Source organism: Trichosurus vulpecula, chromosome 7 (assembly GCF_011100635.1).
Source record: "Trichosurus vulpecula isolate mTriVul1 chromosome 7, mTriVul1.pri, whole genome shotgun sequence".
In the NCBI taxonomy this organism is placed as follows: Eukaryota; Metazoa; Chordata; class Mammalia; order Diprotodontia; family Phalangeridae; genus Trichosurus; species Trichosurus vulpecula.
In genome coordinates this window covers 20964112-20990779 of record NC_050579.1, presented here as the reverse complement: position 1 = coordinate 20990779, position 26668 = coordinate 20964112, and the positions used below count along the sequence as shown (strand labels likewise).

The window sequence follows — 26668 nt, the reverse complement described above, 5'->3', positions numbered from 1 at the left end:
TTCTAAAATGTTGAGCCAGAGAGGATTTCAATCCCAACTTGAAAATTCTAGTTGGAAACTTTTGTGTTTGCTTGCCAAGCATTGGGATGCGGGGCTCATCACAACCCGCCAGCCTGGTGCAGATCATCTGGGTCACCGGCTACAGATTCAGGTAGCCTCGACTGTAGCACAGTTTATTTTGAGGTCTGGATTACCTGTCCCACAGCAAAAGCATCACTGAGTTGGACTCAGGGATAGCCCTCCTGATAGCCTGGCAGGGCTGGGGAGGGAGTCGGACCAGGGTTGTGGCACTTTGGGGGTTTTGCTCCCAAGTCTGATGAGGCTGGAAGGGGCTCTGGCCATTCCTCTGGGCCTGCCCTCAGCACTCTGCCTCTTCCCTCCATCCTGTCTCCCACTCCATTTCTTTAGTTGTTTCCTCTGGCTTTTGTGTCGGGGAAGATTGGAACTGGCCTAATTGAATATGATTTCAAGGAGCTCAGTGGCTGTGATCAATACAGGCTTTCTTCATGAAGGACAGCAGTGCCATAGCAACATGGGGAGAGAGCAGCCTTTTTGGTGTCTGCAATAGCTTCATTCAGCCTACATGATTTCCTTTAAAAAAAAAATTGGGGGGGGAATGTCAATGATATAAACTGTTGCCAAGGCGACATGAATAGGGAGGAAAATACTTCTCCTTCTGTCTTGTTCCATACAGATGAAAGAAAGGGAGGGGGGTGGGGGGGTGGGGGGAATCATGGGAGATTTCATTCTTGACTCCGGAGTCCTTTCTGCTGGGGCTGCCAGATGTTGCTGTGTTCGGAGGCTTGGAGGGCTCTGTGGCAGGGCGCTGAGTACTTCCCAAGACTTTTGAGAAGACTGACCACTCTTGGGACTCGGGGCGGAACTTGCCAGCCAGTTCCCTGGAGAAACAGCAGCAAGTATGGAGAGATCAGCAGACAAAGTGGAAGTTCCTGACCGTCCCTTCTTGGGCCCTTTGCACGAGCTGTAGCCTCTCTTCTTTTGGTGCTCGGAGCGGTGTTCTTGGGGGCCATGGGGTGTGTGTACTCTGTACCGCAGGAGGAGTCCAGCCTGGGAAGGTTAGTTCCACATCCCCTTATTCCTGACAGTCTTTAGCTAAACCAGACCTGGAAGGACTGTTCAAATGTACTGCTAAACTTCCTCCTGGGCTGGAAGCAATTGTCCACAGGCTTGGAGAGCATGCTGTGTTTGGGGAACCAAAGGGAAGTGTCTGGGATTTTACAACCTTTCCTTTGAGATAGATGTAGGCAGAGGGAGAGAGTGAGAACCAGAAGGCCATATTGGGGTGAAGATTGCCCTGGGCTCTGTCCTGGTTTTGCCACTGACTGTGTAAGTGCTTTGATCAAGGGTCTCCCCCAGCCAGAATCTGGCTCTAGAATACAGATAGGGGCATTAGCTAAGCCAGACTGAGGAATGGATTGGTGAGGGTTGGAAAAAGAGCTGTGGCCCGAGCCCCAGGGCCTGTTTCTTCTGTTTTTGGTAGATTCCACTCCCAACCCCATCACTATGAGCCACCCCCCCCTTTTAAAAATTGTATCTGGGCAGAATCTTTGGCTGCTAACAGACTTTACTTCTGTACAAAGTTCTCCTGAGGGAAGGGGCCCTACCTCAAACAGTTCTGTCTGTATCTGGAGCCAAATTTTTCCCTTGGTGGTTGGAGGGCTTCTGTTCCCGGCAGCTTGATCCAGCCTAGGGTGGCTGCTTTGGGAAGACGTGGTAGGAGGCAGTCCCATGGCATTTCCTACCCTAGGCTCTCGGGGGCTCCAATTGCCCAAAGAAACAGCTGCAGATGGTCGATGGTGTGACTCCCAGCTAAGAGATGGCTCTGGCTGGCTGGCTTTCTAAACTTCCTGATGCCGATAGAGTCCATTTCCTCTGTGAAGCTGTCCCCAGTCACTCCATCTGATGGTTACCTATGAGCATTCAGTGTTTGATGGCAGTGTAGCTTAGGGGTAGAAAGCTATCCTTCGAATCAGGAAGACCTACGTTCCATCCTGCCTCTGACACTTAGTAGCCATGCGACAGTGGAAAAGTTATTTAATTCTGAGTCAGTTTCCTCACCTGTAACATAGGAATAATACTTGTAGTTCTGACCTCAGGGAGTTGTCAGGAGATTCAGACAAGATAGTTTGTGTAAAGTACTCGGAAATTTTAAATTTCTCAATAAATGTCAGTTTCTCTTAGAAGGCAGCATGCTATAATGGAGACAGCCCTCACCTAACTGGGAGACCTGGATACTAATTGTTTCTGTCTCCGTGTGACTCTGAATAAGAAAAATGTTAATAGCTTGTTTTGAAAATCTATTTAAGGTTCTACAGAACACTTACAGACTCGAGGCTATGGGGTCCAGTGGAGTGCATGGCCTCTGGGACTGATCCTGCTTCTGACTGCCGCTACCTATGCAATCTTGAGCAGAGGGTTCGACCCCTTCTGCAAAATGAGGGAATGAGCCAAGTGGCCTCTGAGGCCTCCTCCAACTAGCGATTTATGGTCTTTGAAAAAAAATTCATTTTGGATCATGGAATTAAAATTATATCAGAACTGGAAGGAACCTTAACATTTACCTCATCTAAGCCCCTCATTTCACAGATGAAGAAATCAAGGCCGACAAGGTTATATAACTTGCCCCTCATCACACAGATAGTGAATATCTGAATCAGAATTTGAATTCCAGTCTTCCTGATTCCAAGTCTAAGCTCCATCTCTACCACTGGCAGAGCAGAAAATCGAGCCCAGATTTCCTGATTCCCACCCTATCGTTCTTCCCTCTACATTCTTCCCACTCCTCAGTTGCTTTTACTTATATGTCCTCTCTTCATCAGCCAGACTATACGACATGTGTGGGCAAGGCCTGAGTCTTATCCCTGGGTGTGTGCATACAGTGCCCTGAATGCCACAGATGCCCAGTCAGTGTTGGCAGTGCCAGTGATGTTCTGGAGGCTGGAATGGTCTTGATGGTGGCCTGTTGCAGTGGAAATAGCCTTAGCTTCAGAGTCTGATGACTTGGGTTCCAATTTTGCTTCTAAAGCTTACTGCTCATGTGTAACCTTGGGCGTGTCACCCAGCTTTCCCGAGCTTCATTTTCCTCATCTGGAAGATGAGTCCGACTAGCTAGCCGCCTTTCCAACCTCATTAGAATCTAACGTTCATAAATTTCCTGCTTTTCTTTATGTTTTGTCTTCCTGTATTAGAATATGAGCTCCTTGAGAGCAGGGTGTGCCTGGTACACAGAAAGCACTTAAAAAATGCTTTGTCTATCTATGGCTCTGAGAGATAGAGCCCTCTTTTTGGAGATTAAGGCAATTGTTTTTGCCTCCTAATGGGAGAAAGAACCAGTGCATTAGAATTAATTTTTCTTTACTGTAAGCTACCTCCCTTTAAGGAAGAGGGTGTTGGTACCTTTAATTAGCCCCTTGCCCGGGGTATGGTGGAAGGAGCCCTGCCTCTGTAGTCAGAGGACCTAGTTTCACCTCCCGCCCCTGGTACTGACCATCAGGTAACCCAGGCAAGTTCCTTGGCCTCCCTAGTCCGCATCTGTAAAGTTAAAGGAACCAAGCTTAACGATCCTTCCAGAGAACCATGGGCAGAGTGGGGACAGCAGAACTCCTTTCTCATCGCTCTTCAGCCCACTGGAGTCCTAGCCACCTAATGGCAGGTGGAAATGCTAATGCCTGGGAGGTTTGCAGCTTTTTAACAGCAGGGCACTATTCTCTTCCCTACTCACATTACTATCAGAAGAAAACCAAGAAAAATGTATCCTTTGGAGGGATCTGTGATGTAAATATCCGTAAGTGAATGAAGGGGGTGCTTCAAGACTTGGACATGGCTACTTGGTTGCAATCCCAAAAAGAGGCCTTTTGAGCCTTCGAGTCAGGATTAGCCAGATGGGAGTTGTGATGCCCAAAGAGCCTGCCATTGTGTCTTATTCTAAACTTAGGGTGTCAACAAAGGCAGTCATATAGACAAACAAGAAAAAAAGGGATTGGGCAGGAAACTTCTTCCGTTATCAACATATAAAAGAAACAAAGTGTGTGTGTGTGTGTGTGTGTGTGTGTGTGTGTGTGTGTGTGTGTGAGATACAGAAGACTTAACAAGATGGGAACAAGAAGTTGTCTTATTCCCCTGTTCCCTCTGGCCTTCTTTTCCTGAACATTTTCCTGGATCTAACAGTGAGGCAGTGGGCTGTCTCTAGTGGCCTCGCACTGGCCTTGAGCTCAGGAACACCTGGGTCCTTGACTTCTCCTGTCTGGGAGACCTTGGGCAGTCACTGAACCTCTCGGTGCTCTTGGGCCCCTCGCCGTAAGACCATGTCTCAGACAAGGTACTCATCTTCACTGGGGGGAAGCTGCTCACCAACAGGCATGTGGAATCACAGGTTCATGCAGCTGAGACAATGGCATTGTTATCTGTGTCTAAGATAGTATTAGGTTGTAATAAAATGAGATTCTAGGCCATGGAGCGTCTGAGAGCAGAGACAAGAATCCCGGTAGAGGAGACAGAGTGGCCAGGCTCTTATCCGTACTCAGGAGGGCAGTCACCCTAGTAGGGCCACCCTGGACTGCAGAGGTAATGATGTGCCAACCTTGGAGGCCCAAGTAAGCAGAGCAGACCCTTGTGAGCTCAGCCCCAAAGATAGGCTCAGAGCAGCCTTGCTGTTGTACACGTCCCTGTTGGGGAAGCATGCAGGTGAACTGCCTGCCAGGGTTCTCCCTGTGCCTGGGTTCAGATAGGTGTTTGTAGGAATGATGAGTCCCGCTTAGAAGCCCCATTCACTGGGTTGATCTCTTTGTTTAAAGCGCTTTCTCCTCTTTTTTCAAGATTGTTTTAATTGGGCCCGGCCTTTGCTGTGCTAGTTGCTTGGATGTCATCTGGAAGATTGCCCTCAATGGTAGTAAATCCAGAAATTGGACCTCTCAGGGTGCAGGAAATTCGCTCCAGCTTGATTGCCTTGAGATGAGCTAGGTGCTAAAAGCTGGGACGAGGGATGGGCAAGGCAGGTGGTCGTCTTATATAATACACTGGGAATTTACAAGGGTCACTTTTTCCTCTTAGTCTTTATAAGTGCATCTGTTTCTAATACCAGAGAATCCTGCCCTTTTTGGTATGTAGAGAATTGATTTGGTGCTGAGTCCGGTCGTGTGTGCTACAAGGAAGCCTCCCATTTCAGACCCTCCTTCAGTGTGCAGAAAGGTTCTGAAGATGGAGTCTGGAGAGGAAATGAGTGACTGAAAGCCCAGGGTGAGGGGTCAGTGGTGCTGCCCACTAGGCCGAGCCAACCACAGCAGTACCATAGCTTCCGAAGTCTGCCCCTGTGTGGAAGTGAGAGGTGAATGGAAGGTTGGGGGGACTCGGCAGCAGTTCTGGGCCTCTCTTTTTTGTATTTTATATATTTTTTCTTTTTATTTTTAGTTTGTAACACACAGTTCTACATAATTTTGAGTTCCAGATTTTCTCCCCTCCTTCCCCCCTCCCTCCCCAAGATGGCATGGAATCCCATATAACTTCCATGTATAACTTCGCATTGAATTAATTTACATACTAGTCAAGTTGTGGAGAAGAATTTTGACCAATGGAATGAATCATGAGAAAGAAGAAACAGAACCAAAAAAAAAAAAAACCACAACGCAACAACAAATACAGAAGAGAGAAAAAAAAAGGGGTGAGAAAAAGGCGAGCACGAAGTGTGCCTCGATCTGCATTCATACTTCATAGTTCTTTCTCTGGATGTAGATAGCACTCTCCATCGTGAGTCCTTTGGAGCTGTCTCTGCATATTGTGTTGCTGAGAAGAGCAAAGTCTGTCAGGGTTAGTCATCACAGAATCCATATATCTGTGGTTGTGTATAATGTTCTCCTGGCTCTGCTCCACTCACTCAGCATCATGTGTGTAGGTTTTTCCAGGTTGTTATGAAGTCCGTATCATCCCCATTTCTTATGGCACAATAGTATTCCATTACCTTCATATACCACAGCTTGTTCAGCCATTCCCCAATTGATGGGCATCCCTTTGATTTCCAATTCTTAGCTACTACAAAAAGAGCCGCTATAAGTATTTTTGTACATATGGGTCCTTTTCCCACTTGTGTGATCTCTTTGGGATACAACCCTAGGAGTGGTATTGCTGGGTCAAAGGGTATGCACATTTTATAGCCCTTTGGGCATAGTTCCAAATTGCTCTCCAAAATGGCTGGATCAGTTCACAACTCCACCAGCAATGTAACAATGTTCCAATTTTCCCACATCCTCTCCAGCATTTATCATTTTCCTGTTTTGTTATTTTAGCCAATCTGACAGGAGAGAGATGGTATCTAAGAGTTGTTTTGATTTGCATTTCTCTAATCAGTAGTGATTTAGAGCATTTTTTCATATGCCTATAGATATCTTTAATTTCTTCCTCTGAAAACTGTCTGTTCATGTCCTTTGACCACTTCTCAATTGGGGAATGACTTGTATTCCTATATATTTAGTTCAGTTCCCTGTATATTTTGGAAATGAGGCCTTTATCAGTGACACTAGTTGTAAACATTTTCTCCCAATTTTCTGCCTCCCTCCTAATCTTTGTTGCATTGGCTTTTTTTTGTACAAAAACATTTCAATTTAACATAATCAAAATTATCCATTTTGCATTTTGTAATGCTCTCTATCTCTTGTTGGGTCATGAGTTCTTTTCTTTTCCATAATTCTGATAGGTAAGTTATTCCTTGCTCTCCCAAATTGCTTATAGTTTCAGCCTTTATTCCTAAATCATGAACCCATTTTGACTTTATTTTGGTATATGTTGTAAGATATTGGTCTATGCCCAGTTTCTGCCCTACCATTTTCCAATTTTCCCAGCAGTTTTTGTGAAATAGTGAATTCTTAGCCCAGAAGCTGGCCTCTTTGGGTTTATCAAAGAGTAGATTGCTATAGTCATTGACTTCTCCATCTTGTGTACCTATCCTATTCCACTGATCTACACCTCTGTTTCTTAGCCAGTACCAGGTAGTTTTGATGACTGCTGCTCTATAGTACAGTTTAATATCTGGTATGGCTAGGCCACCTTCTCTAGCATTTCTTTTCATTAATACCCTAGATATTCCAGACCTCTTGTTCTTCCAGATGAATTTTGTTATTATTTTATCCAGCTCTGTAAAATAATTTTTTGGTAGTTCAATTGGTATGGCACTGAATAGATAGATTAATTTAGGTAAAATTGTCATTTTTATTATATTAGCTCAGCCTAACCATGAGCAACTGATATTATTCCATTTATTTAGATCTGACCTTATTCGTGTGGAAAGTGTTTCATAATTATGTTCATATAGGCCCTGGGTTTGTCTTGGCAGATAAACTCCCAAATATTTTATAGTGTCTACAGTAACTTTGAATGGAATTTCTCTTTCTATCTCTTGCTGTTGGGCTTTGTCAGTAATGTATAGGAATGCTGAGGATTTATGTGGGTTTATTTTATATCCTGCAACTTTGCTAAAGTTGTTTATTATTTCAAGTAGTTTTTTACTTGATTCTCTAGGATTCTCTAAGTAAATCATCATATCATCTGCAAAAAGTGATAATTTAGCTTCTTCTTTGCCTACTCTAATTCCTTCAATTTCTTTTTCTTCTCTTATTGCTACAGCTAACGTTTCTAGTACCAAATTGAATAATAGGGGTGATAATGGACATCCTTGTTTCACCCCTGATCTTATTGGGAATGCATCTAGCTTATCCCCATTACAAATAATGCTTGTTGATGGTTTTAGTTAGCTGCTATTTATAATTTTGAGGAAGGCTCCATTTATTCCTATGCTTTCTAGTGTTTTTAATAGGAATGGGTGTTGTATTTTGTCAAAGGCTTTTTCTGCATCTATTGAGATGATCATATGGTTTCTGCTAGTTTTGTTGTTGATATGGTCAATTATGCTAATTGTTTTCCTAATATTGAACCAGCCTTGCATTCCTGGAATAAATCCTACCTGGTCATAGTATATTCTTCTGGTGATAAGTTGCTGCAATCTTTTTGCTAATATTTTATTTAAAATTTTTGCATCAATATTCATTAGGGAAATTGGTCTATAATTTTCTTTCTCTGTTTTGACTCTACCTGGTTTGGGTATTAGTACCATATTTGTGTAATAAAAAGAATTTGGTAGGACTCCTTCTTCACCTATTTTCCCAAATAGTCTACAAAGTATAGGAATTAATTGTTCTTTAAATGTTTGATAGAATTGACATGTAAAACTGTCTGGCCCTGGAGATTTTTTCCTAGGGAGTTCATTGATGGCTTGCTCAATTTCTTTTTCTGAGATGGGGTTATTTAGAAATTTTACTTCCTTTTCTGTTAACCTGGGCAATTTATGTTTTTGTAGATATCCATCCATATCTCTAAGGTTGTCAAATTTATGGGCCTATAATTGGGCAAAATAATTCCTAATTATTGGTTTGATTTCCTCTTCATTAGAGGTGAACTCACCCTTTTCATTTTTGATACAGGTAATTTTATTTTCTTCTTTCTTTTTTTAATCAAATTGACCAAAGGTTTATCAATTTTATTGTTTTTTTTTTTCATAAAACCAGCTCTTTGTTTTATTTATTCATTCAATAGTTTTCTTGATTTCAATTTTATTAATCTCTCCTTTGATTTTCAGTATTTTTAATTTGGTATTTAATTGGGGATTTTCAATTTGTTCTTTTTTCTAGCTTTTTCAGTTGTATGCCCAAATCGTTGATCTTTTTGCCCTATTTTATTCATGTAAGCATTTAGAGATATAAAACTGCCCCTAAGAACTGCTTTTGCTGCATCCCATAAGTTTTGGTATGTTGTCTCATTATTGTCATTCTCTTGAATGAAGTTATTAATTGTTTCTCTGATTTGTTCTTTGGCCCACTCATTCTTTAGAATTAGATTATTTAGTTTCCAATTAATTTTTAGCTTATTTTTCCATGGTTCTTTGTTAGAAATAATTCTTATTGCATCATGATCTGAAAAGTATGCTTTGACTACTACTGCCTTTCTGCACTGGATTGTGAGGTTTTTATGCCCTAGTACATGGTCAATTTTTGAGTATGTGCCATGTACCGCTGAGAAGAAATCATATTCCTTTTTATCCCCATTTAGTTTTCTCCAGAGGTCTATCATATCTGCCTTTTCTAAAATTCTGTTCACTTCCTTAACTTCTTTCTTATTTTTTTTTTGAGGTTAGATTTATCAAGTTCAGAAAGGGGAAGGTTGAGATCTCCCAATATTATAGTTTTGCTGTCTATTTCTTCTTGTAACTCCCTTAACCTCTCCTCTAAGAATTTGCATGCCATACCACTTGGTGCATAAATGTTAAACAATGATATTGCTTCATTGTTTATGGTGCCTTTTAGCAGGATGTAGTGTCCTTCCTTATCTCTTTTAATTAAATCTATCTTTACTTTTGCTTTGTCTGAGATTAGGATTGCTACACCTGCTTTTTTTACTTCAGCTGAGGCACAATATATTTTACTCCAGCCTTTTACCTTTACCCTGTGTGTATCTCCCTGTTTCAAATGTGTTTCTTGTAAACAGCATATTGTAGGATTATGGTTTTTAATCCATTCTGCTATCTGCTTCCGTTTTATGGGAGAGTTCATCCCATTCACATTCACAGTTATGATTTCTATCTGTGTCTTTTTCTCCATCCTATTTCCCTCTGTTTATGCTTTTATTTCTCCCTTTCCCCTTCCACTCCTCAACAAAGTTTTGCTTTTGACTGCCGCCTTCCTCAGTTTACCCTCCCTCTTTATTCCCCTCCCTTGTCTTACCATTTCCCACTTGCTACTTCTCCCCTTCCTTCTGACCACCCCCCTCCCTTTTTTCCCCCTTTCCCCTCCTACTTCCTGTAGGACAAGTTAGATTTCTATACTTATCAGGGTATGTTATTCCCTTCTTGAACCAGATCAGATGACAGTAAAGATCAAATACTGCTCTTCTCCCTCCCTTCTTGCCCTCTACTAAAATGTGTTTTTGTGCCTTTTCATTTGGTGTAATTTACCCTTTTCTACTACCTCCTTACCTCTTCTCTCAAAGCCCTCCCTTTACATCTCTTAATTGTGTTTTTTTATCCTTATATCAGTTATTTTATACAGACATTCACATTCTATGTGTATCCCTTTCAATTGTCATAATGGCTGTACTATTCTCAAGATTGATATATATATGTATACATATAAAACATACATAAGATGATGTAATTCTATATAAAGATGCAAATAATTTGCCCTTATTGATTAATAAGGTTTGTGGGGGTTTTCCCCCCTGTTTACCTTTTTATGTATCTCTTGAGTTTTGTATTTGGAGATCAAATTTTCCGTCGAGTTCTGGCCTTTTCATCAGGAAGGTCTGGAATTCCCTTATTTTGTTGAATGTCCATCTCCTTCCCTGAAAAATTATCCTTAATTTTGCTGGGTAGTTGATCCTTGGTTGTTGTCCCAGCTCCTTTGCCCTTCGGAATCTCATATTCCAGTTTCTCCTGTCTTTTAAAGTGGAAGCTGAAAGATCCTGCGTGATCCTGACTGTAGTTCCATGATATTTGAATTGTTTCTTTTTGGCTGCTTGCAGTATTTTCTCCTTGATTTTGTAATTCTGAAATTTGGCATAATATTTCTTGGAGTTTTCAGTTTGGGATCTCTTTCAGGGGATGATCGGTGAATTCTTTCAATGACTATTTTGCCCTCTGGTTCTAGGACCTCTGGGCAGTTGTCTTTGATAATTTCTTCAAAGATACTGTCAGGGCTCTTTTTTTCATCGTGGATTTCCGGTAGACCAGTAACTCTTAAATTGTCTCTCCCGGATCTATTTTCCAGGCCAGTTGTTTTCCCAATCAGATATTTCACATTTTTTTTCTATTTTTTCATTCTTTACATTTTGTTTTACTACTTCTTGATGCCTCATAGAGTCATTAGCTTCCACTTGCTCAACTCTAATTTTTAATGAGTTACTGTCTTCATTTTGCTTTTGAGTCTCCTTTTCCAATTGGTTGATTTTACCTGTCAGGGTGTCATTTTCTCTATTTAGATTCTGAATCTCCGTAGCCATTTTGCCAATCTTATTCTTTAGGGACTTGATTTCGTCAGTGGATTTTTTTTTCCATTTTTTCCATTTTTTTTCCCATTTTTTCCATTTTTTCTTTTACCTCCCTAATTTGGTTTTTAAAATCCTCCTTTAGTTCTTTACCTTTCGAGGTATCAGATGTGGGTATAGTGTCATTGTTATCCTCTTCCAAATTGGTATTTTGATCATGCCTGTCTCCATAAAAAGAGTCAGTGGTCCTCGGTTTTTTTTGTGTTCTTCATGTTGGTTAGCCTTTACCTGGCTTTACAATAAGTTTCTGCTTTTGGGGCTCAGGGCTCTCTGTCCCAGCTTTCTTATTCTGGGGATTGTGAGTCTCGTTGTTGGTTTTGTGAATTACAGCCTTCAGTTTCCTGAGGTGTGGGGGAGAGGGTCTGGCTGCCTGAAATCTCCTCTTCCCCTGGGGTTGTTCTCCAGCTCTGTTGCTCTTCAGCAACGGTCTCAGCTCTTTGTTGTTTGAGCTGGGTGTCTGGCACTTCCCCTGGGGGAGCAAGAGTATGTCTGGGCTCCTGGTGTTGACCCCTGCTGGCTCTGCCCCTCTGGAACTCAGGTACTCCCACTACTCGGCTACTGAAGCCCCACTTCTGTCTCCTCTATTCCGGCATTTTTTTTCCCTGAGGAATTCTCTGGGTGGGGAGGGGAGGGATTAGAGCCGTTTACCTGGCCATTGTGTTTCATACCTTTGGGCTGCAAGCCTCAGGAGTTGGTATCTTGCGGTCGGTGGCGTTGCACTACCTCTCGTTGCTTCCACAGAGTGCTGTCCTGTGTTGGGAGGCCTGGGGATCTTTGCTGGTTTTGGGCGCCCAGCTTTCTCCCAGCCTGTCTCCCATGTGGGTTTCCCAGCCAGCCGCTTCCACTTTGGTCCCGTCTGGAGCAGCTCCACACACTGAGCGCTCTCCTAGCCCACAGATTCTTTCCTTCAGCCTTTCAGACTCTCCTGGCTGGGAAATTTGCCCCACTCAGACTTCTCGTGGTTTCTAACTCTCTCAAATCTGCTCAAATTCACTTTTTTATAGGAATCTGACAGAACTTGTGAGAGAGCTCCGGCAATTTCATGCAGCCATCTTGGCTCCGCCCCCCAGTTCTGGGCCTCTCTTAACCCTGGGCTTAGCATCAGGAAGACCCAACAGCCAGGCGTGACCTTGGGCAAGTCATAAGTCACAAGCTTCTTTATCTGTAAAATGGGGCTGTGCCCTTCATCTCGGTGACACCTTATACTCTCTTGTGCCTGGCACGTAGCAGGTGCTTGAAAAGTTCTCGTTGACTTGAATTTAAAAGGGCCTTTTCAGTATGAGGATGCTATATAATAAGTGGGTGGTTTCCATTTATACCAATACAAATGTTCTGTGTATATACGTATAAGCTGCGTAAGGGCAGGGGCCAATTTCATTCATCATTGAATTGAATCTACAAGTATTTATGGAGATCCCCAAACCACTGGCCGATGACTAGAGCCACCATTGTTTATCTAGAACCTTGGTGCCTTGTAGGGGAGAGGTTGAGGTCATTTCAGGGATCCAAAGTGGGAGCTAAGTGCCTGAACCAGGTTGTAGCCGTAGGAATCGAAAGAAAGGGGTGGCTAGCAATGGGGCATTTTAAAGGATAAATTCGCAGGGTTTTGGCATCTGCCCAGATGGATGTAGAGGGGCAAGAAAAAGGGAAGAGTCAAAGCTGTCCTCCAAGCCTCCAACCCTGGAGACCTGGGGAAATTGTGGCTTTGACAGAAATGGTGACGTCCGAAAGAAGAACCAGTTTCTGACGACACTGGCAGTATCCCGAGCTAGTAGGGAAATGAGCACATAGGACAAAATGGAGAGCGGTCCTAAGTCCCCCTGCCCATCCCCTGTGATGAGAGAAAAATGGCCACTGGGATCATTGCTAGTGCATCATGCCTCTGTTCCAGGGATCGATTCCCTGGATATTCAGCTGAGCAGAGCTTAGTGAGGAAATGAGTTCTCATTGGTTAATGTCCCTCTCCTTTCCTCTCTGGGGCTTTTGCAGAGTTATTTCAATCTAAAGGCCTTAAAATAGCATTGGTGGCTGCTAATCTAACTGAAAAATGGTAGGCATTTCACTTTGGAGACTTGGGTTCTGTTTGTGTAGCTATAATTATCCCCTCATGAATGAAGTGCAGAGCTTCTAGACTGGCGTCCATAGTCTTGTGGGGACTGTGTTCTCCTTTCTCCACGCCTATAAGATTTATTTTAAAAACATGAGATTAGGACCCATCAGTTTGGAAACTTTGTCTTTTCCCTTCTTCCTGCCTCTTTCCCTAGTAGCTCCAAAGGAGAATGTGGGATTGAAGAGGTTAAGAAAAGACAATTTTTCATTCCTTCTCTTTAAATGGAGAAAGCAATTCAGTTTAGGTCACTAATTAATATTCAGGCTTTTGTTGAAGCCTGAAACCATGTTGAACCATGAAAACGATGCTGCCGATTCACTCAGACCACTGCAGTAGAGTTTTGTTTTCTTTTTTCCCACTAGTTTTGAGAGTGGATTTTGGTGGAACTGTCTTCTGTCTTCTCTACCCTCTCCCCCTCCCCCTTTGCCTACACCCACTTTTGTTGGCCAGGATTAGGGCTTCTGTCTGTGGCTGGAAACACAGAGCAGCTCAACTGTCCCTTTCAGGGAGCAAATCTGTAGCCTCATCTTCTTGCTCACCTACCCATTAATTAAACCTGGATCCTGAAGGCTGAGGACTGTTTCCTAGGGGACTGACCAAAGATTATGAAGGTTGGCCTCTATGCTGCCCTCCAACATCTCTGCTGGAGTCCTCTCCTCACGTGCTCTCTTACTTACATGGAAATAAACATTTTTACCTTCTTAATTTGGACCCTTCTAATTTGGAACTATGATGATCCAGCAAAGCATCACTAAGCAAATTAACAGCATAATTAAGATTATTAAGGGAGTAGTCTATCTATTTCAGGGAAACATGGAAACACAGAGCACCAACTTAGCTAAAAATCATTCCCCAGAAGGCCATCCTGACCACACGGTGTCAGTGGACAGTGCAGAAGTCTGCAGGGTGTGTACCTGGGGATGAGGTATTCCACCTGAGTACTCACAGTGATGGTCATGAATGGCAGTATGGCTTCCCCAAGAACGTGGCATGCCAGATGTATTTTATTTTATTTTTAAAATTTTTTATTTTTATTTTTTTAGATTTTTTATTTTTAGTTTACAACACTTAGTTTTACATGTTTCTTGAGTTTCAAATTTTCTTCCCTTCCCTCCCCTCCCCTCCCCCCTGCCCCCCAAGACTGCATGCAGTCCAATATAAATTCTACATAAACCTTCGCATTAAACTTATTTACACAATAGTCAAGTTGCACAGAAGAATTATGACCAATGGAATTAATTATGAGAAAGAAGAAACAAAACCAAAAAAAAAAAAGAGAGCAAATAGTTTGCCTCTGTCTACATTCAGACTCCACAGTTCTCTCTGTGGATGTAGCTCGCTTTTTCCATTGCGAGTCCTTTGGAGCTGTCTCTGAACCTTGTATTGCTGAGGAGACCCAAGTCTATCAAAGTTAGTCATCACAGAATCAATATGACTATGGTTGGGTACAATGTTCTCCTGGTTCTGCTCCGCTCACTCAGCATCAGATCATGTAGGTCTTTCCAGGTTATTATGAAATCTGTATCTTCCCCATTTCTTATAGTATTCCATTATATTCATATACCAGAACTTGTGCAGCCATTCCCCAATTGATGGGCATCCCCTTGATTTCCAGTTCTTTGCCACCACAAAAAGAGCAGCTATAAATATTTTTGTACATACAGGTTCCTTTCCCACTTGCGTGATCTCTTTGGGATATAGCCCTAGGAGTGGTATTGCTGGGTCAAAGGGTATGCACATTTTATAGCCCTTTGGGCATAGTTCCAAATTGCTCTCCAAAGTGGCTGGATCTGTTTACAACTCCACCAACAATGTATTAATTCAATTTTCCCACATCCTCTCCAGCATTTATCATTTTCCTGTTTTGTCATATTAGCCAACTGACAGGAGAGATGTGGTACCTAAGAGTTGTTTTGATTTGCATTTCTCTAATCAGTAGTGATTTAGAGCATTTTTCCATATGCCTATAGATATCTTTAATTTCTTCCTCTGAAAACTCCCTGTTCATATCCTTCGACCATTTCTCTACTGGGGAATGATGTTTATTCCTATAAATTTGGCTCAGTGCCCTATATATTTTAGATATGAGGCCTTTATCAGAGACATTGGTTGTAAAGATTTTCTCCCAATTTAAGGCATGCCAGATGAACCACATGTCCTTAGAAGTAGTAAGAGGAGGAGGAGGATTTATACACCCTCACCTAGTGTTTCTGTAACATGTACAAAGCCCAGGCACTGTGCTAAGTGCTTCACAAATATTGTATCATCTGATCCTCACAAGTATTATTAGGCCGACCAAGAGAAGGCCACAAACCCAGTCTTTGCAGATTTCAGCAGGGCATTTTGTGTGCTGGTGGATGAGATGAAGAAACACAGGCTAGTTTTATAGTTTCTCTATATATGGTTTGGCTGCTAGGCCTCCTGGCTCTATGCTTGGTCCCATGTGACATTTTTATCAGGGCCTTCGATTAAGGAAGAATAGCATGCTTACCACACTTAGAGGTGGCAGCATTTTTAAAAAAGCTTTTAATTAGTTGGAATGATGTGAGGAAACCAACATGACAGATGCCTATAGGGTGAAGAATCAAATTGCGGGTTCAGTATTGGAGCCCTTTAAACATTAGTTCATGCAAAAAGGACCCTGAGGACTGAGCCTATAGCACAGGCTGTTGGCTTCAAGTAAGCCGTGTGTAGCTTGCCCACCCAGCAAAGAGAACACTTCTGCCAGACACTGTGCTCATCAGACTTGTCAGGAGGAACTGTGTGGAGAGGAAGGGGACCGAGGTGAAAGGACAGGGGCAGCAGCGGGAATCGGAGGAGCTTACATCTGAAGAAGAGAGGGACTGGGTGGGGAGGGACTGGGCTTCTGTTTTAGATTGTCTGTCTTGTTACAGAAGTGCTCGTTTGAGCAGCCTGTCGAGTTAATGTCAGAAGAGCTCCCTTGCTAACAATTAAAGATGTTCAAGAGTGAAGTAAATGTCCTTGAGAGGCAGTGGGTCTCCCATGCCTTCCTAGGTCTTTAACTGGAGTCTGTGAAGAGGCCGAGCAGAGGGCTCTGATCCAGTCACCAGATACCCAAGGCTTCTTTCCAGCGAACTCTATGTGCTAGCTATTCGTCTTGTTTCAGCCTTCAGAATTGGATTCAATGATCGAGGCTATTAGCAAGGAAGGTCTTCTTGACATTGACTCAACGTGCTACTTGGACAAGTTGCTCCTTGTTCTGCCCACTGAGGTCAAGCAGAACAAGTCTATTCCATCCACTTCCACATAATGGCCCTTCAGGTGCTTGAAGACAGTCCTTAGGCTCTCACTGAATCGTCTCTTCTCCAGTCTAAGTGCTACTGTTCCTTAAATTGACCCTTGAGTGGCTTGGTCTCAGGTCCTTCCACCATCCTGGCCACCTGCTTGAATGGGGCCAGTTTGTTGATATCCTCCATAAAATGTGAAGTCCAGCTATGAGTACAGAGGCCAGGTGGGGCTTGGGCAGAGAAGAGAGCAGTGAGGCTATCATGGAGAGTCCCATTAAACTGTCAGCTCCTTGAGGGCAGGGACTGTCTCTTGCCTTTGTATCCCCAGTGCACAGTGCCTGGCACATAGTAGGTGCTTAATAAGTGCTTAGGGACGCACTGACTGAGTCCTGTGTCTCTCTCAATGACCAGTTGGAAAAGACAGCAAATAAAAGCAACTATTAGTCTATCCTAAGCCTGTTGATAAAATTTGTCTTTTTCAGACACTCTCCTGTCAAAGAGAGCAGCTTTGTGGAGAAGATGAAGAAGACGGTGAGGCATCTTTTATTTCTTGCTTCTTGGGTATTTGACATTCTGGCAGACAGCAGAAGGGAGGGTTGAGTGTGGCATTTGTGTTAGGGGCTGTCCTCAGCAGACTGAGCTCTTTGGCAGGTGGGGAGGAAGGAGGAGAATGAAGCCTGAAACACAGGCCCAGCGACATTTTACTTCCCTGTGACACACCATTGGATCTGTACCCTTTTAGCTCACAACTTGCGTTGTGTCTGTCATCCATTGGCACTCAATCATATATGGCCTTTTGATGTTCTCCATGCTTTATTGAGCTGATTTACCCTTGTCTGAGTCTCCAAATAGAGTAGAAACTCACTAGGTGAGGGATTTTGTCAGTAGTAGAGATTTTGTGATATATTCTTTGCTCACATACTTGATTGCTTTCATAGGACATAGTCCTCTCACACAAGAGAAGTCATTTCAGTGGCAATTTGGGGGAGAGCATGAGGGGAGAAGGGAAAGAGGAAATGTTCCAGAACACGCAGCCCAAATGCCTGAACTGCTCTCCATTAGCCTTTGCTTAATCGCAGGCAGGGATTCTCTTTTGCTTTCTGTCTAACATGTGTTCATGTGCCTTCCCAAAGGGCAGGAACATCGTTGTGTTTTATGGCTCCCAGACGGGCACTGCTGAAGAATTTGCTAACCGCCTCGCCAAAGATGCTCACCGCTATGGAATGCGGGGCATGGCCGCTGACCCCGAAGAGTATGATTTGGTAAGCTGTGCCTCTGCCTTGCCTTCAGAGGCATCTTTAATGCATTACAGAATTCCTTGGAAAACAAACAGAGGAGCCTTGCATGCTAAGGTCTGAGTGAGAACAGCCGTGAGACTAAGAAACAGAAGGAGGGGCTTATAATTGTTTTCCTTTTTAGTTTACAACCTCTCTCAGTCATGAGAACATGAAGGACAAATCCCTGTAGTGCTAGCAAGACTCAAGATCGAGTGTTTTTCCCTTCTTGTCCTCAAGGGATCAGAGTTGCACTGTTAGGCCAAAAGAAGCATCCCTGTCACCCTTCAGTCCCTGGGTTTTGGCATCCTCCATGCTGCAAGAGCTCAGGAAGTGGCCAGGATGGCACTTTGCTCAATGACTGCAACCGAGGAAACCAAGGAGAGTCATCAATGTCTGTGGCCTCTGTGGAGGTTTCCAGTACGGTTGAGGCAGGAGTGTTGAGATGTCCCGCTCCCAGTCCATGGGGATGCAGGAAGTAGTTGCACTGATGCTTTGACTTGAGAGTGGGAGGAAAGCTGCTGAGAAGGTAGAACCTGAGTCTATACAGGAGGAGGTAGAGGACATGGCTGTGCTGTGAGAGCCAGGAGGCCCCAAACCTGCCCTTTACGGGGAAGGCCTGAGGGCCAGAGAGTCACAGCCGTGATCTGAACCCTGAACGCCACGTGGGCTCCTGACCCTTGGCCCTGCCCACAATAGGAGATGTGCCAGGTTCAGCTTTTATTTTCAGTTGATTTTGAACTTAACAAACAGCAAATCAAATTTCCATATACACTGGAGCAGAAGAAGCTTGTTCAGGAACCTGATTCTCTTATGTACAGTTTGTTTTTCTTTAAGTACATGATCAATTCATCTGTAAATTTCAAAACTGTCCTCTTACAACTGTGATTCCTTCTGTTCTCTTTTTGGGGGGGAAAGGGGAGAAGGGAGGGATAATAACATGGGCCCCCATTGTGGCCTTTGTAACAAACATGCATGACCAACCAAAACAAATTCCCACATTAGCCATGCCCCAAAATGGATTCGTTATTCTGAATCTTGAGTTCATATCCCTTCTGGCCAGAGGTTGGAGACGTTCTTCATCATCAGCATTCTGGAATCATGACTGGTGATTGACAGAGTTCTGAAATCTTTCTTTCTTTTTAGCAGTTTTTCAACTACATGTAAAAACTTTTAACCTTCATTTTTAAAAATTTTGAGTTCCAAATTCCCTCTCTCTTCCTCCCCTCCCAGTTCATTGAGAAGGCAAGCAATTTGATATTGGTTATTCATGTGCAGTCAGACAAAATGTATTTCCATATTACTCATGCTGTGAAAGAAGACACAGGCCAAAACTTCAGTCTGCATTTATACTCTAGTTCTGAAATCTTTCAAAGCTTTTGTCTTGAGCTTCCTGTTATTGTATAAATTGTTTCCCTGGTTCTGCTCTCCTCACTCTACATCAGTGCATACAAGTCTTCCCAGTTTTCTCGGAAACCATCCCTTTCATCACTTCTTATGGCACAATAGTATTCCATCACATTCAGTCGCTGTAACTTATTCAGATTTATGTAGTGCTGGGCCAGGGTGCATGTGGAATCTAAAGACTCTTTGTTGCCGGGTGAATGTTTCAGACACACACTTCTGATCACGTGCCTTCCCCTGCCCAGAAACCTGAAGAGGCTCCCACCTACTCCCAGGGGCAAATCTAACTTCCTTAGCCTACCCCACTCTGCTGGCCCTGTGTACCCTGACTACCCAGCACAGATACTCTGTCCTAGCAGAATAATTTCCTTACTGCTCCTCAACTCAATTTTAAACTCCTCAAAGGCAGAGGCTTTCTCTTTTTTTAAAATTAAATTTATTTCTAGTTTTCAATATTCACTTTTATAAGATTTTGAGTTCTAAATTTTTTCTCCCTCTCTTCCCTCCTCCCTCCCCAAGACAGCATGCAATCTGATATAGGCTATGTACAATCACATTAAATATATTTCCACATTAGTCATGTTGTGAAAGAAGAATCAGAACAAAAGGGAAGACCACGAGAAAGAAAAAACAAAAAACAAAACAAAGTGAAAATAGTGTGCTTTGATCTGCATTCAGACTCCTTCGTTCTTTCTCTGGACATGGATAGCATTTTTCGTTGTGAATCTTTTGGAATTGTCTTAAATCATTGCTGAGAAGAACTAAGTCTATCAAAGTTGGTCATCGAACAGTACTGCTGTTCCTGTGTGCAGTGTGCTCACTTTACTCAGCACCAATTCATGTCAGTCTTTCCAGGTTTTTCTGAAATCTGTTAAGCAGAAACTCTCTTGAGGGATTTTAGGTCCCCAGCTTAGAGCTAGACATACAGTAAGTACTGAATAAGTACTTGAATGAATAAAAGGTCCCTTTTAACTGCCAATCCCAATGGGAGACCCAGCTGAGATAATAGGCATCAGCAATATCTCTTCCTTACCAAAAGAGGGTCGCTCCTGTCTTCTTTCTCTTTGAGAACATATTTTCTTTTTCCCAACAGCAACAGCTCTTGGCAATGGAGTAAGATGACCTTGTCCCTATAATATTTAAAATTGGTAGGTTTGGTTTATAATTCTAGCCTGTTGAGATCTTTTAAAATCTTTGTTCTGTCAACTAGTGTTTTATTTTATGACACCAGTTTTATATTATCCATACATTTAATTAATGTATGCCTTTTGTGCTTGCATGTAAAGTATTGGCCCCTTCTCCTTTCTGCTCATTATTTTTCTCCTGGGGAGATTTCCTTTGAGGTGGACATTGATGGCATTCTTTGGGTATCATGGTTTAATTGGTTCACAGTCCCTGTAACTGTTCGGTACCTAGCCGTTTACCCTGGAGTAGGGATAACAATCAAAAATCTAAACTTTGTCCAATCTAAACTTTGGCAGACTTTTCTGAAATTAAACCAAATAGGATCTGCAGGATTTTTCTGATGTATCGTCAAAAAGGGAAATGAGGTTGGTCTGGTATGACTTGTTCTTATGGGAGCCACGCTGACTCACAGTGATCACCACTCTCCATTCTAAATGCTCTCCAATCATAGCCTCAAGCAGTCCTGGAATTCTGTTAGGAATTTACTCAAGGTTCACTGGCATATAGCTTTAAGGGTGTACCTCCTTCTCTTTGAAAACTGGCATGACACGCACCCATTTCTCTTCCTTGGGTCACTTCTTATTCTTCGTGCTTCCTGAGAGGTCACCAGTAGCATAGCAGCACACATGTCCGATCTTCCTGTAGCACTCATGGGGTCTTCTTCTTTCAGGCTTGGTGACTCAGATTAATTGAGGGCAGCTAAGTGTTATTTTGCCAACCCTGTAGTCACCTGACCATTTTTATTTTAAACCTCCTATTCTGAAGATTGTTCTCCTTACTAGAAAAAAGCAGAAACCAAATAAATGTTGCTAGTACCACTTCCCTCTCTCCATTATTTTTTTATCCCATACACTTAAAATAGCTGTTGTGCATTTCCTTCATTTCTCTCTTGCCCTGTTTTCTCTTGCTCAAAACGTGGGTCACAAAAGCTCATTTTTGTTGTTAGTGCTCAGTTCATAATACTCTTTAGAATATTCTTACCTGTTCTTAGAGGACCATGGCATTCTTTAAAAACAAAAAAATCCTGTTACCTTCCCTATTGTCCTCTTTAAAATCTGGGTTTCCCCAAGAGATCAAAGAAAAAGAAAAAGGACTCCTGGTGTTGTTCAGTCATGTCCAACTTTTCATGGCCCTGTGGATCAGTGCTATCCATTCCTTCTCTAGTGGATTAAGGCAAACAAAGGTTAGGTGACTTGCCCACGGTCACATGACTAGTAGGTGTCTGAGGCAGGATTTGCTGAGCCACCTAACTGACCTGTATGTACAAAAATACTTTTAACAACTCTTTTTGTGGTGGCAAAAAATTGTAAACTGAGTGGATGCCTGTCCATTAATTGGAGAACAAATTGTGGTAGATGATTGTCATGGAATACCATTGTGCTATAAAAAATGATGAAGGGAGGGTGGTTTCAGAAAAACCTGCCAAGATTTATATGATAAAGAGTGAAGTAAGCAGAACCAAGAGAATAACCTACATAGTAACAGCAATGTTGTAACAATAAGCAGCTGTGAAAGATCTTAGTAACGGGTCAACACAGTGATCCACGATAATTCCAAAGGACCCATGATGAAAAATTCTATCCACCTCCAGAGAGAGAGCTGATGGACTCTGAGTGCAAATGGGAGCAGATTTTTTTTTCTTTATTTATTTTTCTTGCCTTTTTTTTTTTTTTGGCAACATGGCTAACATGGAAATGTTTTGCCTGATTTGGGGATTGTATTTTTTGCCTTCTTACTGGGAAGGGAAGGAGACAGGGAAAGAGAGAATGTGGAACCGAAAAGAAAGAGGTCAAATTATTAAAAAATCAAATCAGACCAAAGCTGGGTTTCTGAAGATGCTCTCCTTGCAGCCACATCATTTGGCGCCTTCTCCTTTCTTCCTTAAAAAGATCATTTGCTGCTTGATCAGCAGGGTTTCATTCGCAGATGCTTCCCATGGCTGTTGAGGTGCTTTGGATGATCTTTAAAAGTTTCAGATCATGGGATCTTGGACCTTCCTGGAATCTATGGAATTCACTTTCCTAAAGTCTAGGGTTCTCTTGAGACTGTGCCCACTGCATCCTTCTAAAGTGTCCCGGGCTCTAAAGAGACGGGCACCATCATCCCAAATGGCACTTCTGCTTCCTAAGCCTTCTGAAAGATGAAATTATCTTAGGCAGGGCTCGTGGAGAAGGACTGGGCCTGTGATGGTATTGGTGTAGAAGGGAGGAAGTTCCCTCCATCAGTGCAGATTGGTACCTTCTCTGAACCCACACTCTTGGGGAGCTGCCTGGGGCTCTGGGGGGTTCACTGACTTGCCCAGGGTCACACAGGGTTTGAACCCAAGTTTTCATGACTCTGAGGCTGGCTCTCTACCCATTCCAACAGCAAGGTGAGGCAGAAAGTTTGTCAGGTGCTTTGCTTTTAGCAAAGAGGGACTTTGAGCAGGAAAAGCATGTTATATCCCTGAAAGGGCTCTATTATTCTGAGTCATGGGTGCAGTTTCTAGGCAGTTGCCACCTGCCTCTGGCCAATTTTGTCTTCCTCCCAAGCTCCAGTGCTCTCTGGGCTGGCTGGTCTCTTTCCCGTGATCTTCTCCTCAAGTTTTCTGCTGTGTTTGCTTCCTGTCCTCTGTAGATTTCCACGGCAGAGAGCCTCTATCTGATATGCAGGGCTGCTCCTTGGGCCTATCCCCTTTTCCCAGACAGGCTCAGGCATCCCCACCTGCAAGGGCCTGGCAGCCTTTCTGCCTCTCCAAGTCACTGAGTTCGGTGCCAGTGTTAGTCATTCTTCTATGGACACTTGAAGCCATGAGGGTCATTTCTGCCTCTTTCCTCATTGCTAAGCCCCTTGATCTTGTGGAACATGCCTCTGTTGCTCCCTTGAGTGGCTGAGTGGGTCATTGTACCTGCCTAGTTTTCTCCTCTCCCTCTATTTTGAGTTGAAAGTCCTCTGTATCAGATCAGCGTGTCTCTGGACAAGTATGTTCTCTGATCTTGTTCTGGGTACACTGCCCCGTTAAGAACCCCGGATCTTAGAACCTTGTTTTGAGTATTCTCAGTGCTGGTCAGCTTGTATCTTTGAAAGCCAGTCTTTTAGATTTTGAGCCAGACATCTATATTAGGAAGGCAGAATTTATGATTTCAAAGAGAATCTCATATGTGCCTAAAAGTTCCAGAACCGCAGGATATAAGGAATTCTCTAGGCAGAAGGCAGGAGAACTAAAGCATGTATTTACACTCCACAATAACAAGCCCACAAACCAGTGTCCCCATTTTGATATTTTCATCAAAAGCTTCCAGGCCCAATAAGTCCGCCTTATAAGAGTAACCAGGAGGCCACAGAGAAGCGAGATGGTATAAGGCAAAATCGTATACATGCTTCCCCTCTACGGTAAGAAGATTACCCACTAGCCTCTAGTCAGCTCTGCTACCGGCAGCTCAGCTTTGGCTGTAGGTGTCTCTGGCTCCAACCGGAAAAGGAAAGGAGGATCTTCAAGCCGTCCTCTCCCCTCTTATAGAGTTTTTGACATCATCAAGCGCCGCCTGAACGACCAGGGCCAATTGGTTCTTGACTTGGCCCCTCCCCTAGCGTAGACCACGTTAACACACTTCTCCTCAGCCAGCCCCACGACTCATCACACAGGAAGCTCTGGTCCTGCCCCGGAAGAGCAAGCCCCAGCGTCCAGGGAAGCTCAACGAGGCAAGCTGAGTCACTCAAAGAAAACAAAGTGCATTCCGGCTACACTCCACCCCTCACAATGTTCTAGGATGCACAATCCAATCATAATTCAAATTAAATTATATATCCTAGAACATTGTGATCCAATTATGCAGGAAACTAAAACATCATTCACAATAAAGCAAAACATATCATTCAGTGACATTCCCAAATATTGGTTTACGATTCAAATGTGATCCACCCCTAGATCCCAGCCAGATAATCTCTTCAATCAATCATCCCAAAATAAATATTAATAATTCAAATGTCCACCCCTAGATCTTCGTATCTATTACATAGGATCAATAATATCATAACAATAAAACAATATAGCAAGGATAACACAAAATAAGTACACAGAACACTATCATCATCCCCCCCTCAAACAATTGGGGCTCAAAATCTTGGGGTAAGGGGTGAAGGTCTCATTTTCCATAGCTTCTTCTTGCTGAAATTGGATGTAGAGGTGTCCCTGCCCCAAAGAGTCCAATTCCAGAGTTCAGTTCTTTAGCGAGCTGGCAGGAATTCCAAGAATGCTACGTGCTTAGGCAGTCACCGGAAACTGCAGGGTGCTTAAACCTGCAGGAGACAGAACTAGCGACAAGGTTAACTAAAACAGAGAACAAAAAGAGTATGCAAGTATGGGCTATTATCCTTTAAATAAAATCATCTCCAGTTTAGTTGAAATTTCAGTTATGCAGAGATCCAATATCAGAGCCAAACTCAGATGGGAAATGTTTCTTTTTAAATGGAACACAATGAGGAAACTAAGCCAAGAAGATCCCACCCTAGATGGAGACCAGGATTGTCCTCCCAGCCTTTCCCCAGATGTACAAGGGAAACCAGGAGGATCCCATCCTAGATAGACTAGGATTGTCCTCCCAGACTTTCCTCAGATGTACAAGGGAAACCAGGAGGATCCCATCCTAGATAGACTAGGGTTGTCCTCCCAGACTTTCCCCAGATGTACAAGCTTTCATCCGTTAATCACACAAAGTCACCTTCCCTCTGAGTGGCTTGTGTCAATTACCAGCATCAGCCATACCTGTGGGGTCTGTGAATCTAATATTATAGCCCTATTCACGGTAAAATATATGGTTCAGGGGCACGATTTGGTAATTATCTTCCCCTGAATAGACAACTGTTACAGTGTTGTTCTTCCCATGGGCTATGACTTCTGCAGCCTTTGGAATATCATCTGGCTTCCGTTTTACCCATACCTTAGCTCCCAACTTTATTCTATCAATGGAGCAAGCCCCTTTTGCCCCTCTAGTAGTTATTTTGGGAGGCGGGTCAGTTTTCACAAAGGGTATTTTTTCACAGGGGATAATAATCACTTGAACTATCCTATCATTCCTACCAAATTGTACAGGTTTTTCACCCAGATTCTGGAGTGTCACAACAATTTCTTTTTGATAATTCGAATCTATCACTCCAGCCAATACATGTACTCCTTGAGCTGCTAATCCTGGTTTAGGTAATATCTGTCCAAAATGATTCTTGGGGATTCTCATACATACTCCAGTAGGGGTTTTTCTTATCTCTTTCCTATTCAACCTAAAATTCTCTATACAATGTAAATCATATCCTGCCGAACCAGGTGTTCCTGGACATGGTAGGGGGACATCTTCCCTCACAGTCCAAAATTCAATATTTTGGATCTCACGTGTTTGCTGTTCTCTAATCTGCAAATTTGGGGTCATCATTCTGGCTAGAGGTGTACTCCCCCCTAAGGGCCTATTATGCAAATTACGTAAGGCAATAGACAAATTATCCTTCCAATGTCGATATGAATTATTAGAGCTTAATTTTCTCAGCTGTTCTTTCAACAATCCATTCATTCTTTCAATCAGCCCAGATGCTTGTGGGTAATATGGAATATGATATATCCATTCTATATTGTTCAACACACAATATCTTTTCACTTCTTTGCCCTTGAAATGTGACCCATTGTCACTTTGAATCTGCATTGGGGTTCCATAGTATAAACTTAAAATATCTAGGGTTTTACAGGTGTTTTTCTGAGTTGCATCCTTATAAGGACAAGCCACTAGGACACCTGAATAGGTGTCAACACATGTACATACATATTTACATCCTTTATCCTGGGGTAGTGGGCCAATATAATCTATCTGCCAAATTTGGGCTGGAACTTTTCCCCTTGCTATTTCTCCAGTTACTATCCTAGGAAGAGTTCGTTCTTTTTCTAATTGGCATATACAACACCCCTCTGTTATTTGTTTTAACAACGCATGAGAGATACTGATACCTCGATCTTGTGCCCATCGGTGGGTGGCCTGGACCCCTAAATGGCCGGCGATCTGGTGGACCCATCTCACTAAGGCTAAGTCATCGGTTGGAGTTGGAGTAGGGACAATACATTCAGTGGCAATCTTTGCTAGTTGATCTGCGTGTGCATTGTACTCACGCTCTGGTGTGGTCAGGGTCGCGTGAGCATCAACATGAAAAACTGACAATTCCGTAACCAAAGACATGTCCCATATATTTTCCCATAACTCTTTACCCCAAACTTGTTTGCCATGAATCTCCCAATTCTGATTCCTCCATATAGGCATCCAAGTAGCTAATCCATTAGCTACCACCCATGAATCAGTAAATATATGACACTGTCCTCCCTTCTCCATTCT

General features: G+C 43.0%; 1 protein-coding gene across 2 annotated transcripts in view; it reads left to right on the top strand.

Moving 5' to 3' along the window:
- The window catches only part of LOC118856910 (NADPH--cytochrome P450 reductase), a 94619-nt gene that overhangs the window by 49101 nt on the left and 18850 nt on the right, over positions 1-26668 (top strand). For both annotated transcript variants that reach the window (XM_036767462.1, XM_036767463.1), the window contains exons 3-4: positions 16941-16989; positions 17592-17720. In XM_036767462.1, the coding sequence (XP_036623357.1) occupies positions 16941-16989; positions 17592-17720 (178 nt within the window). The remainder of the gene's footprint in view (positions 1-16940; positions 16990-17591; positions 17721-26668) is intronic.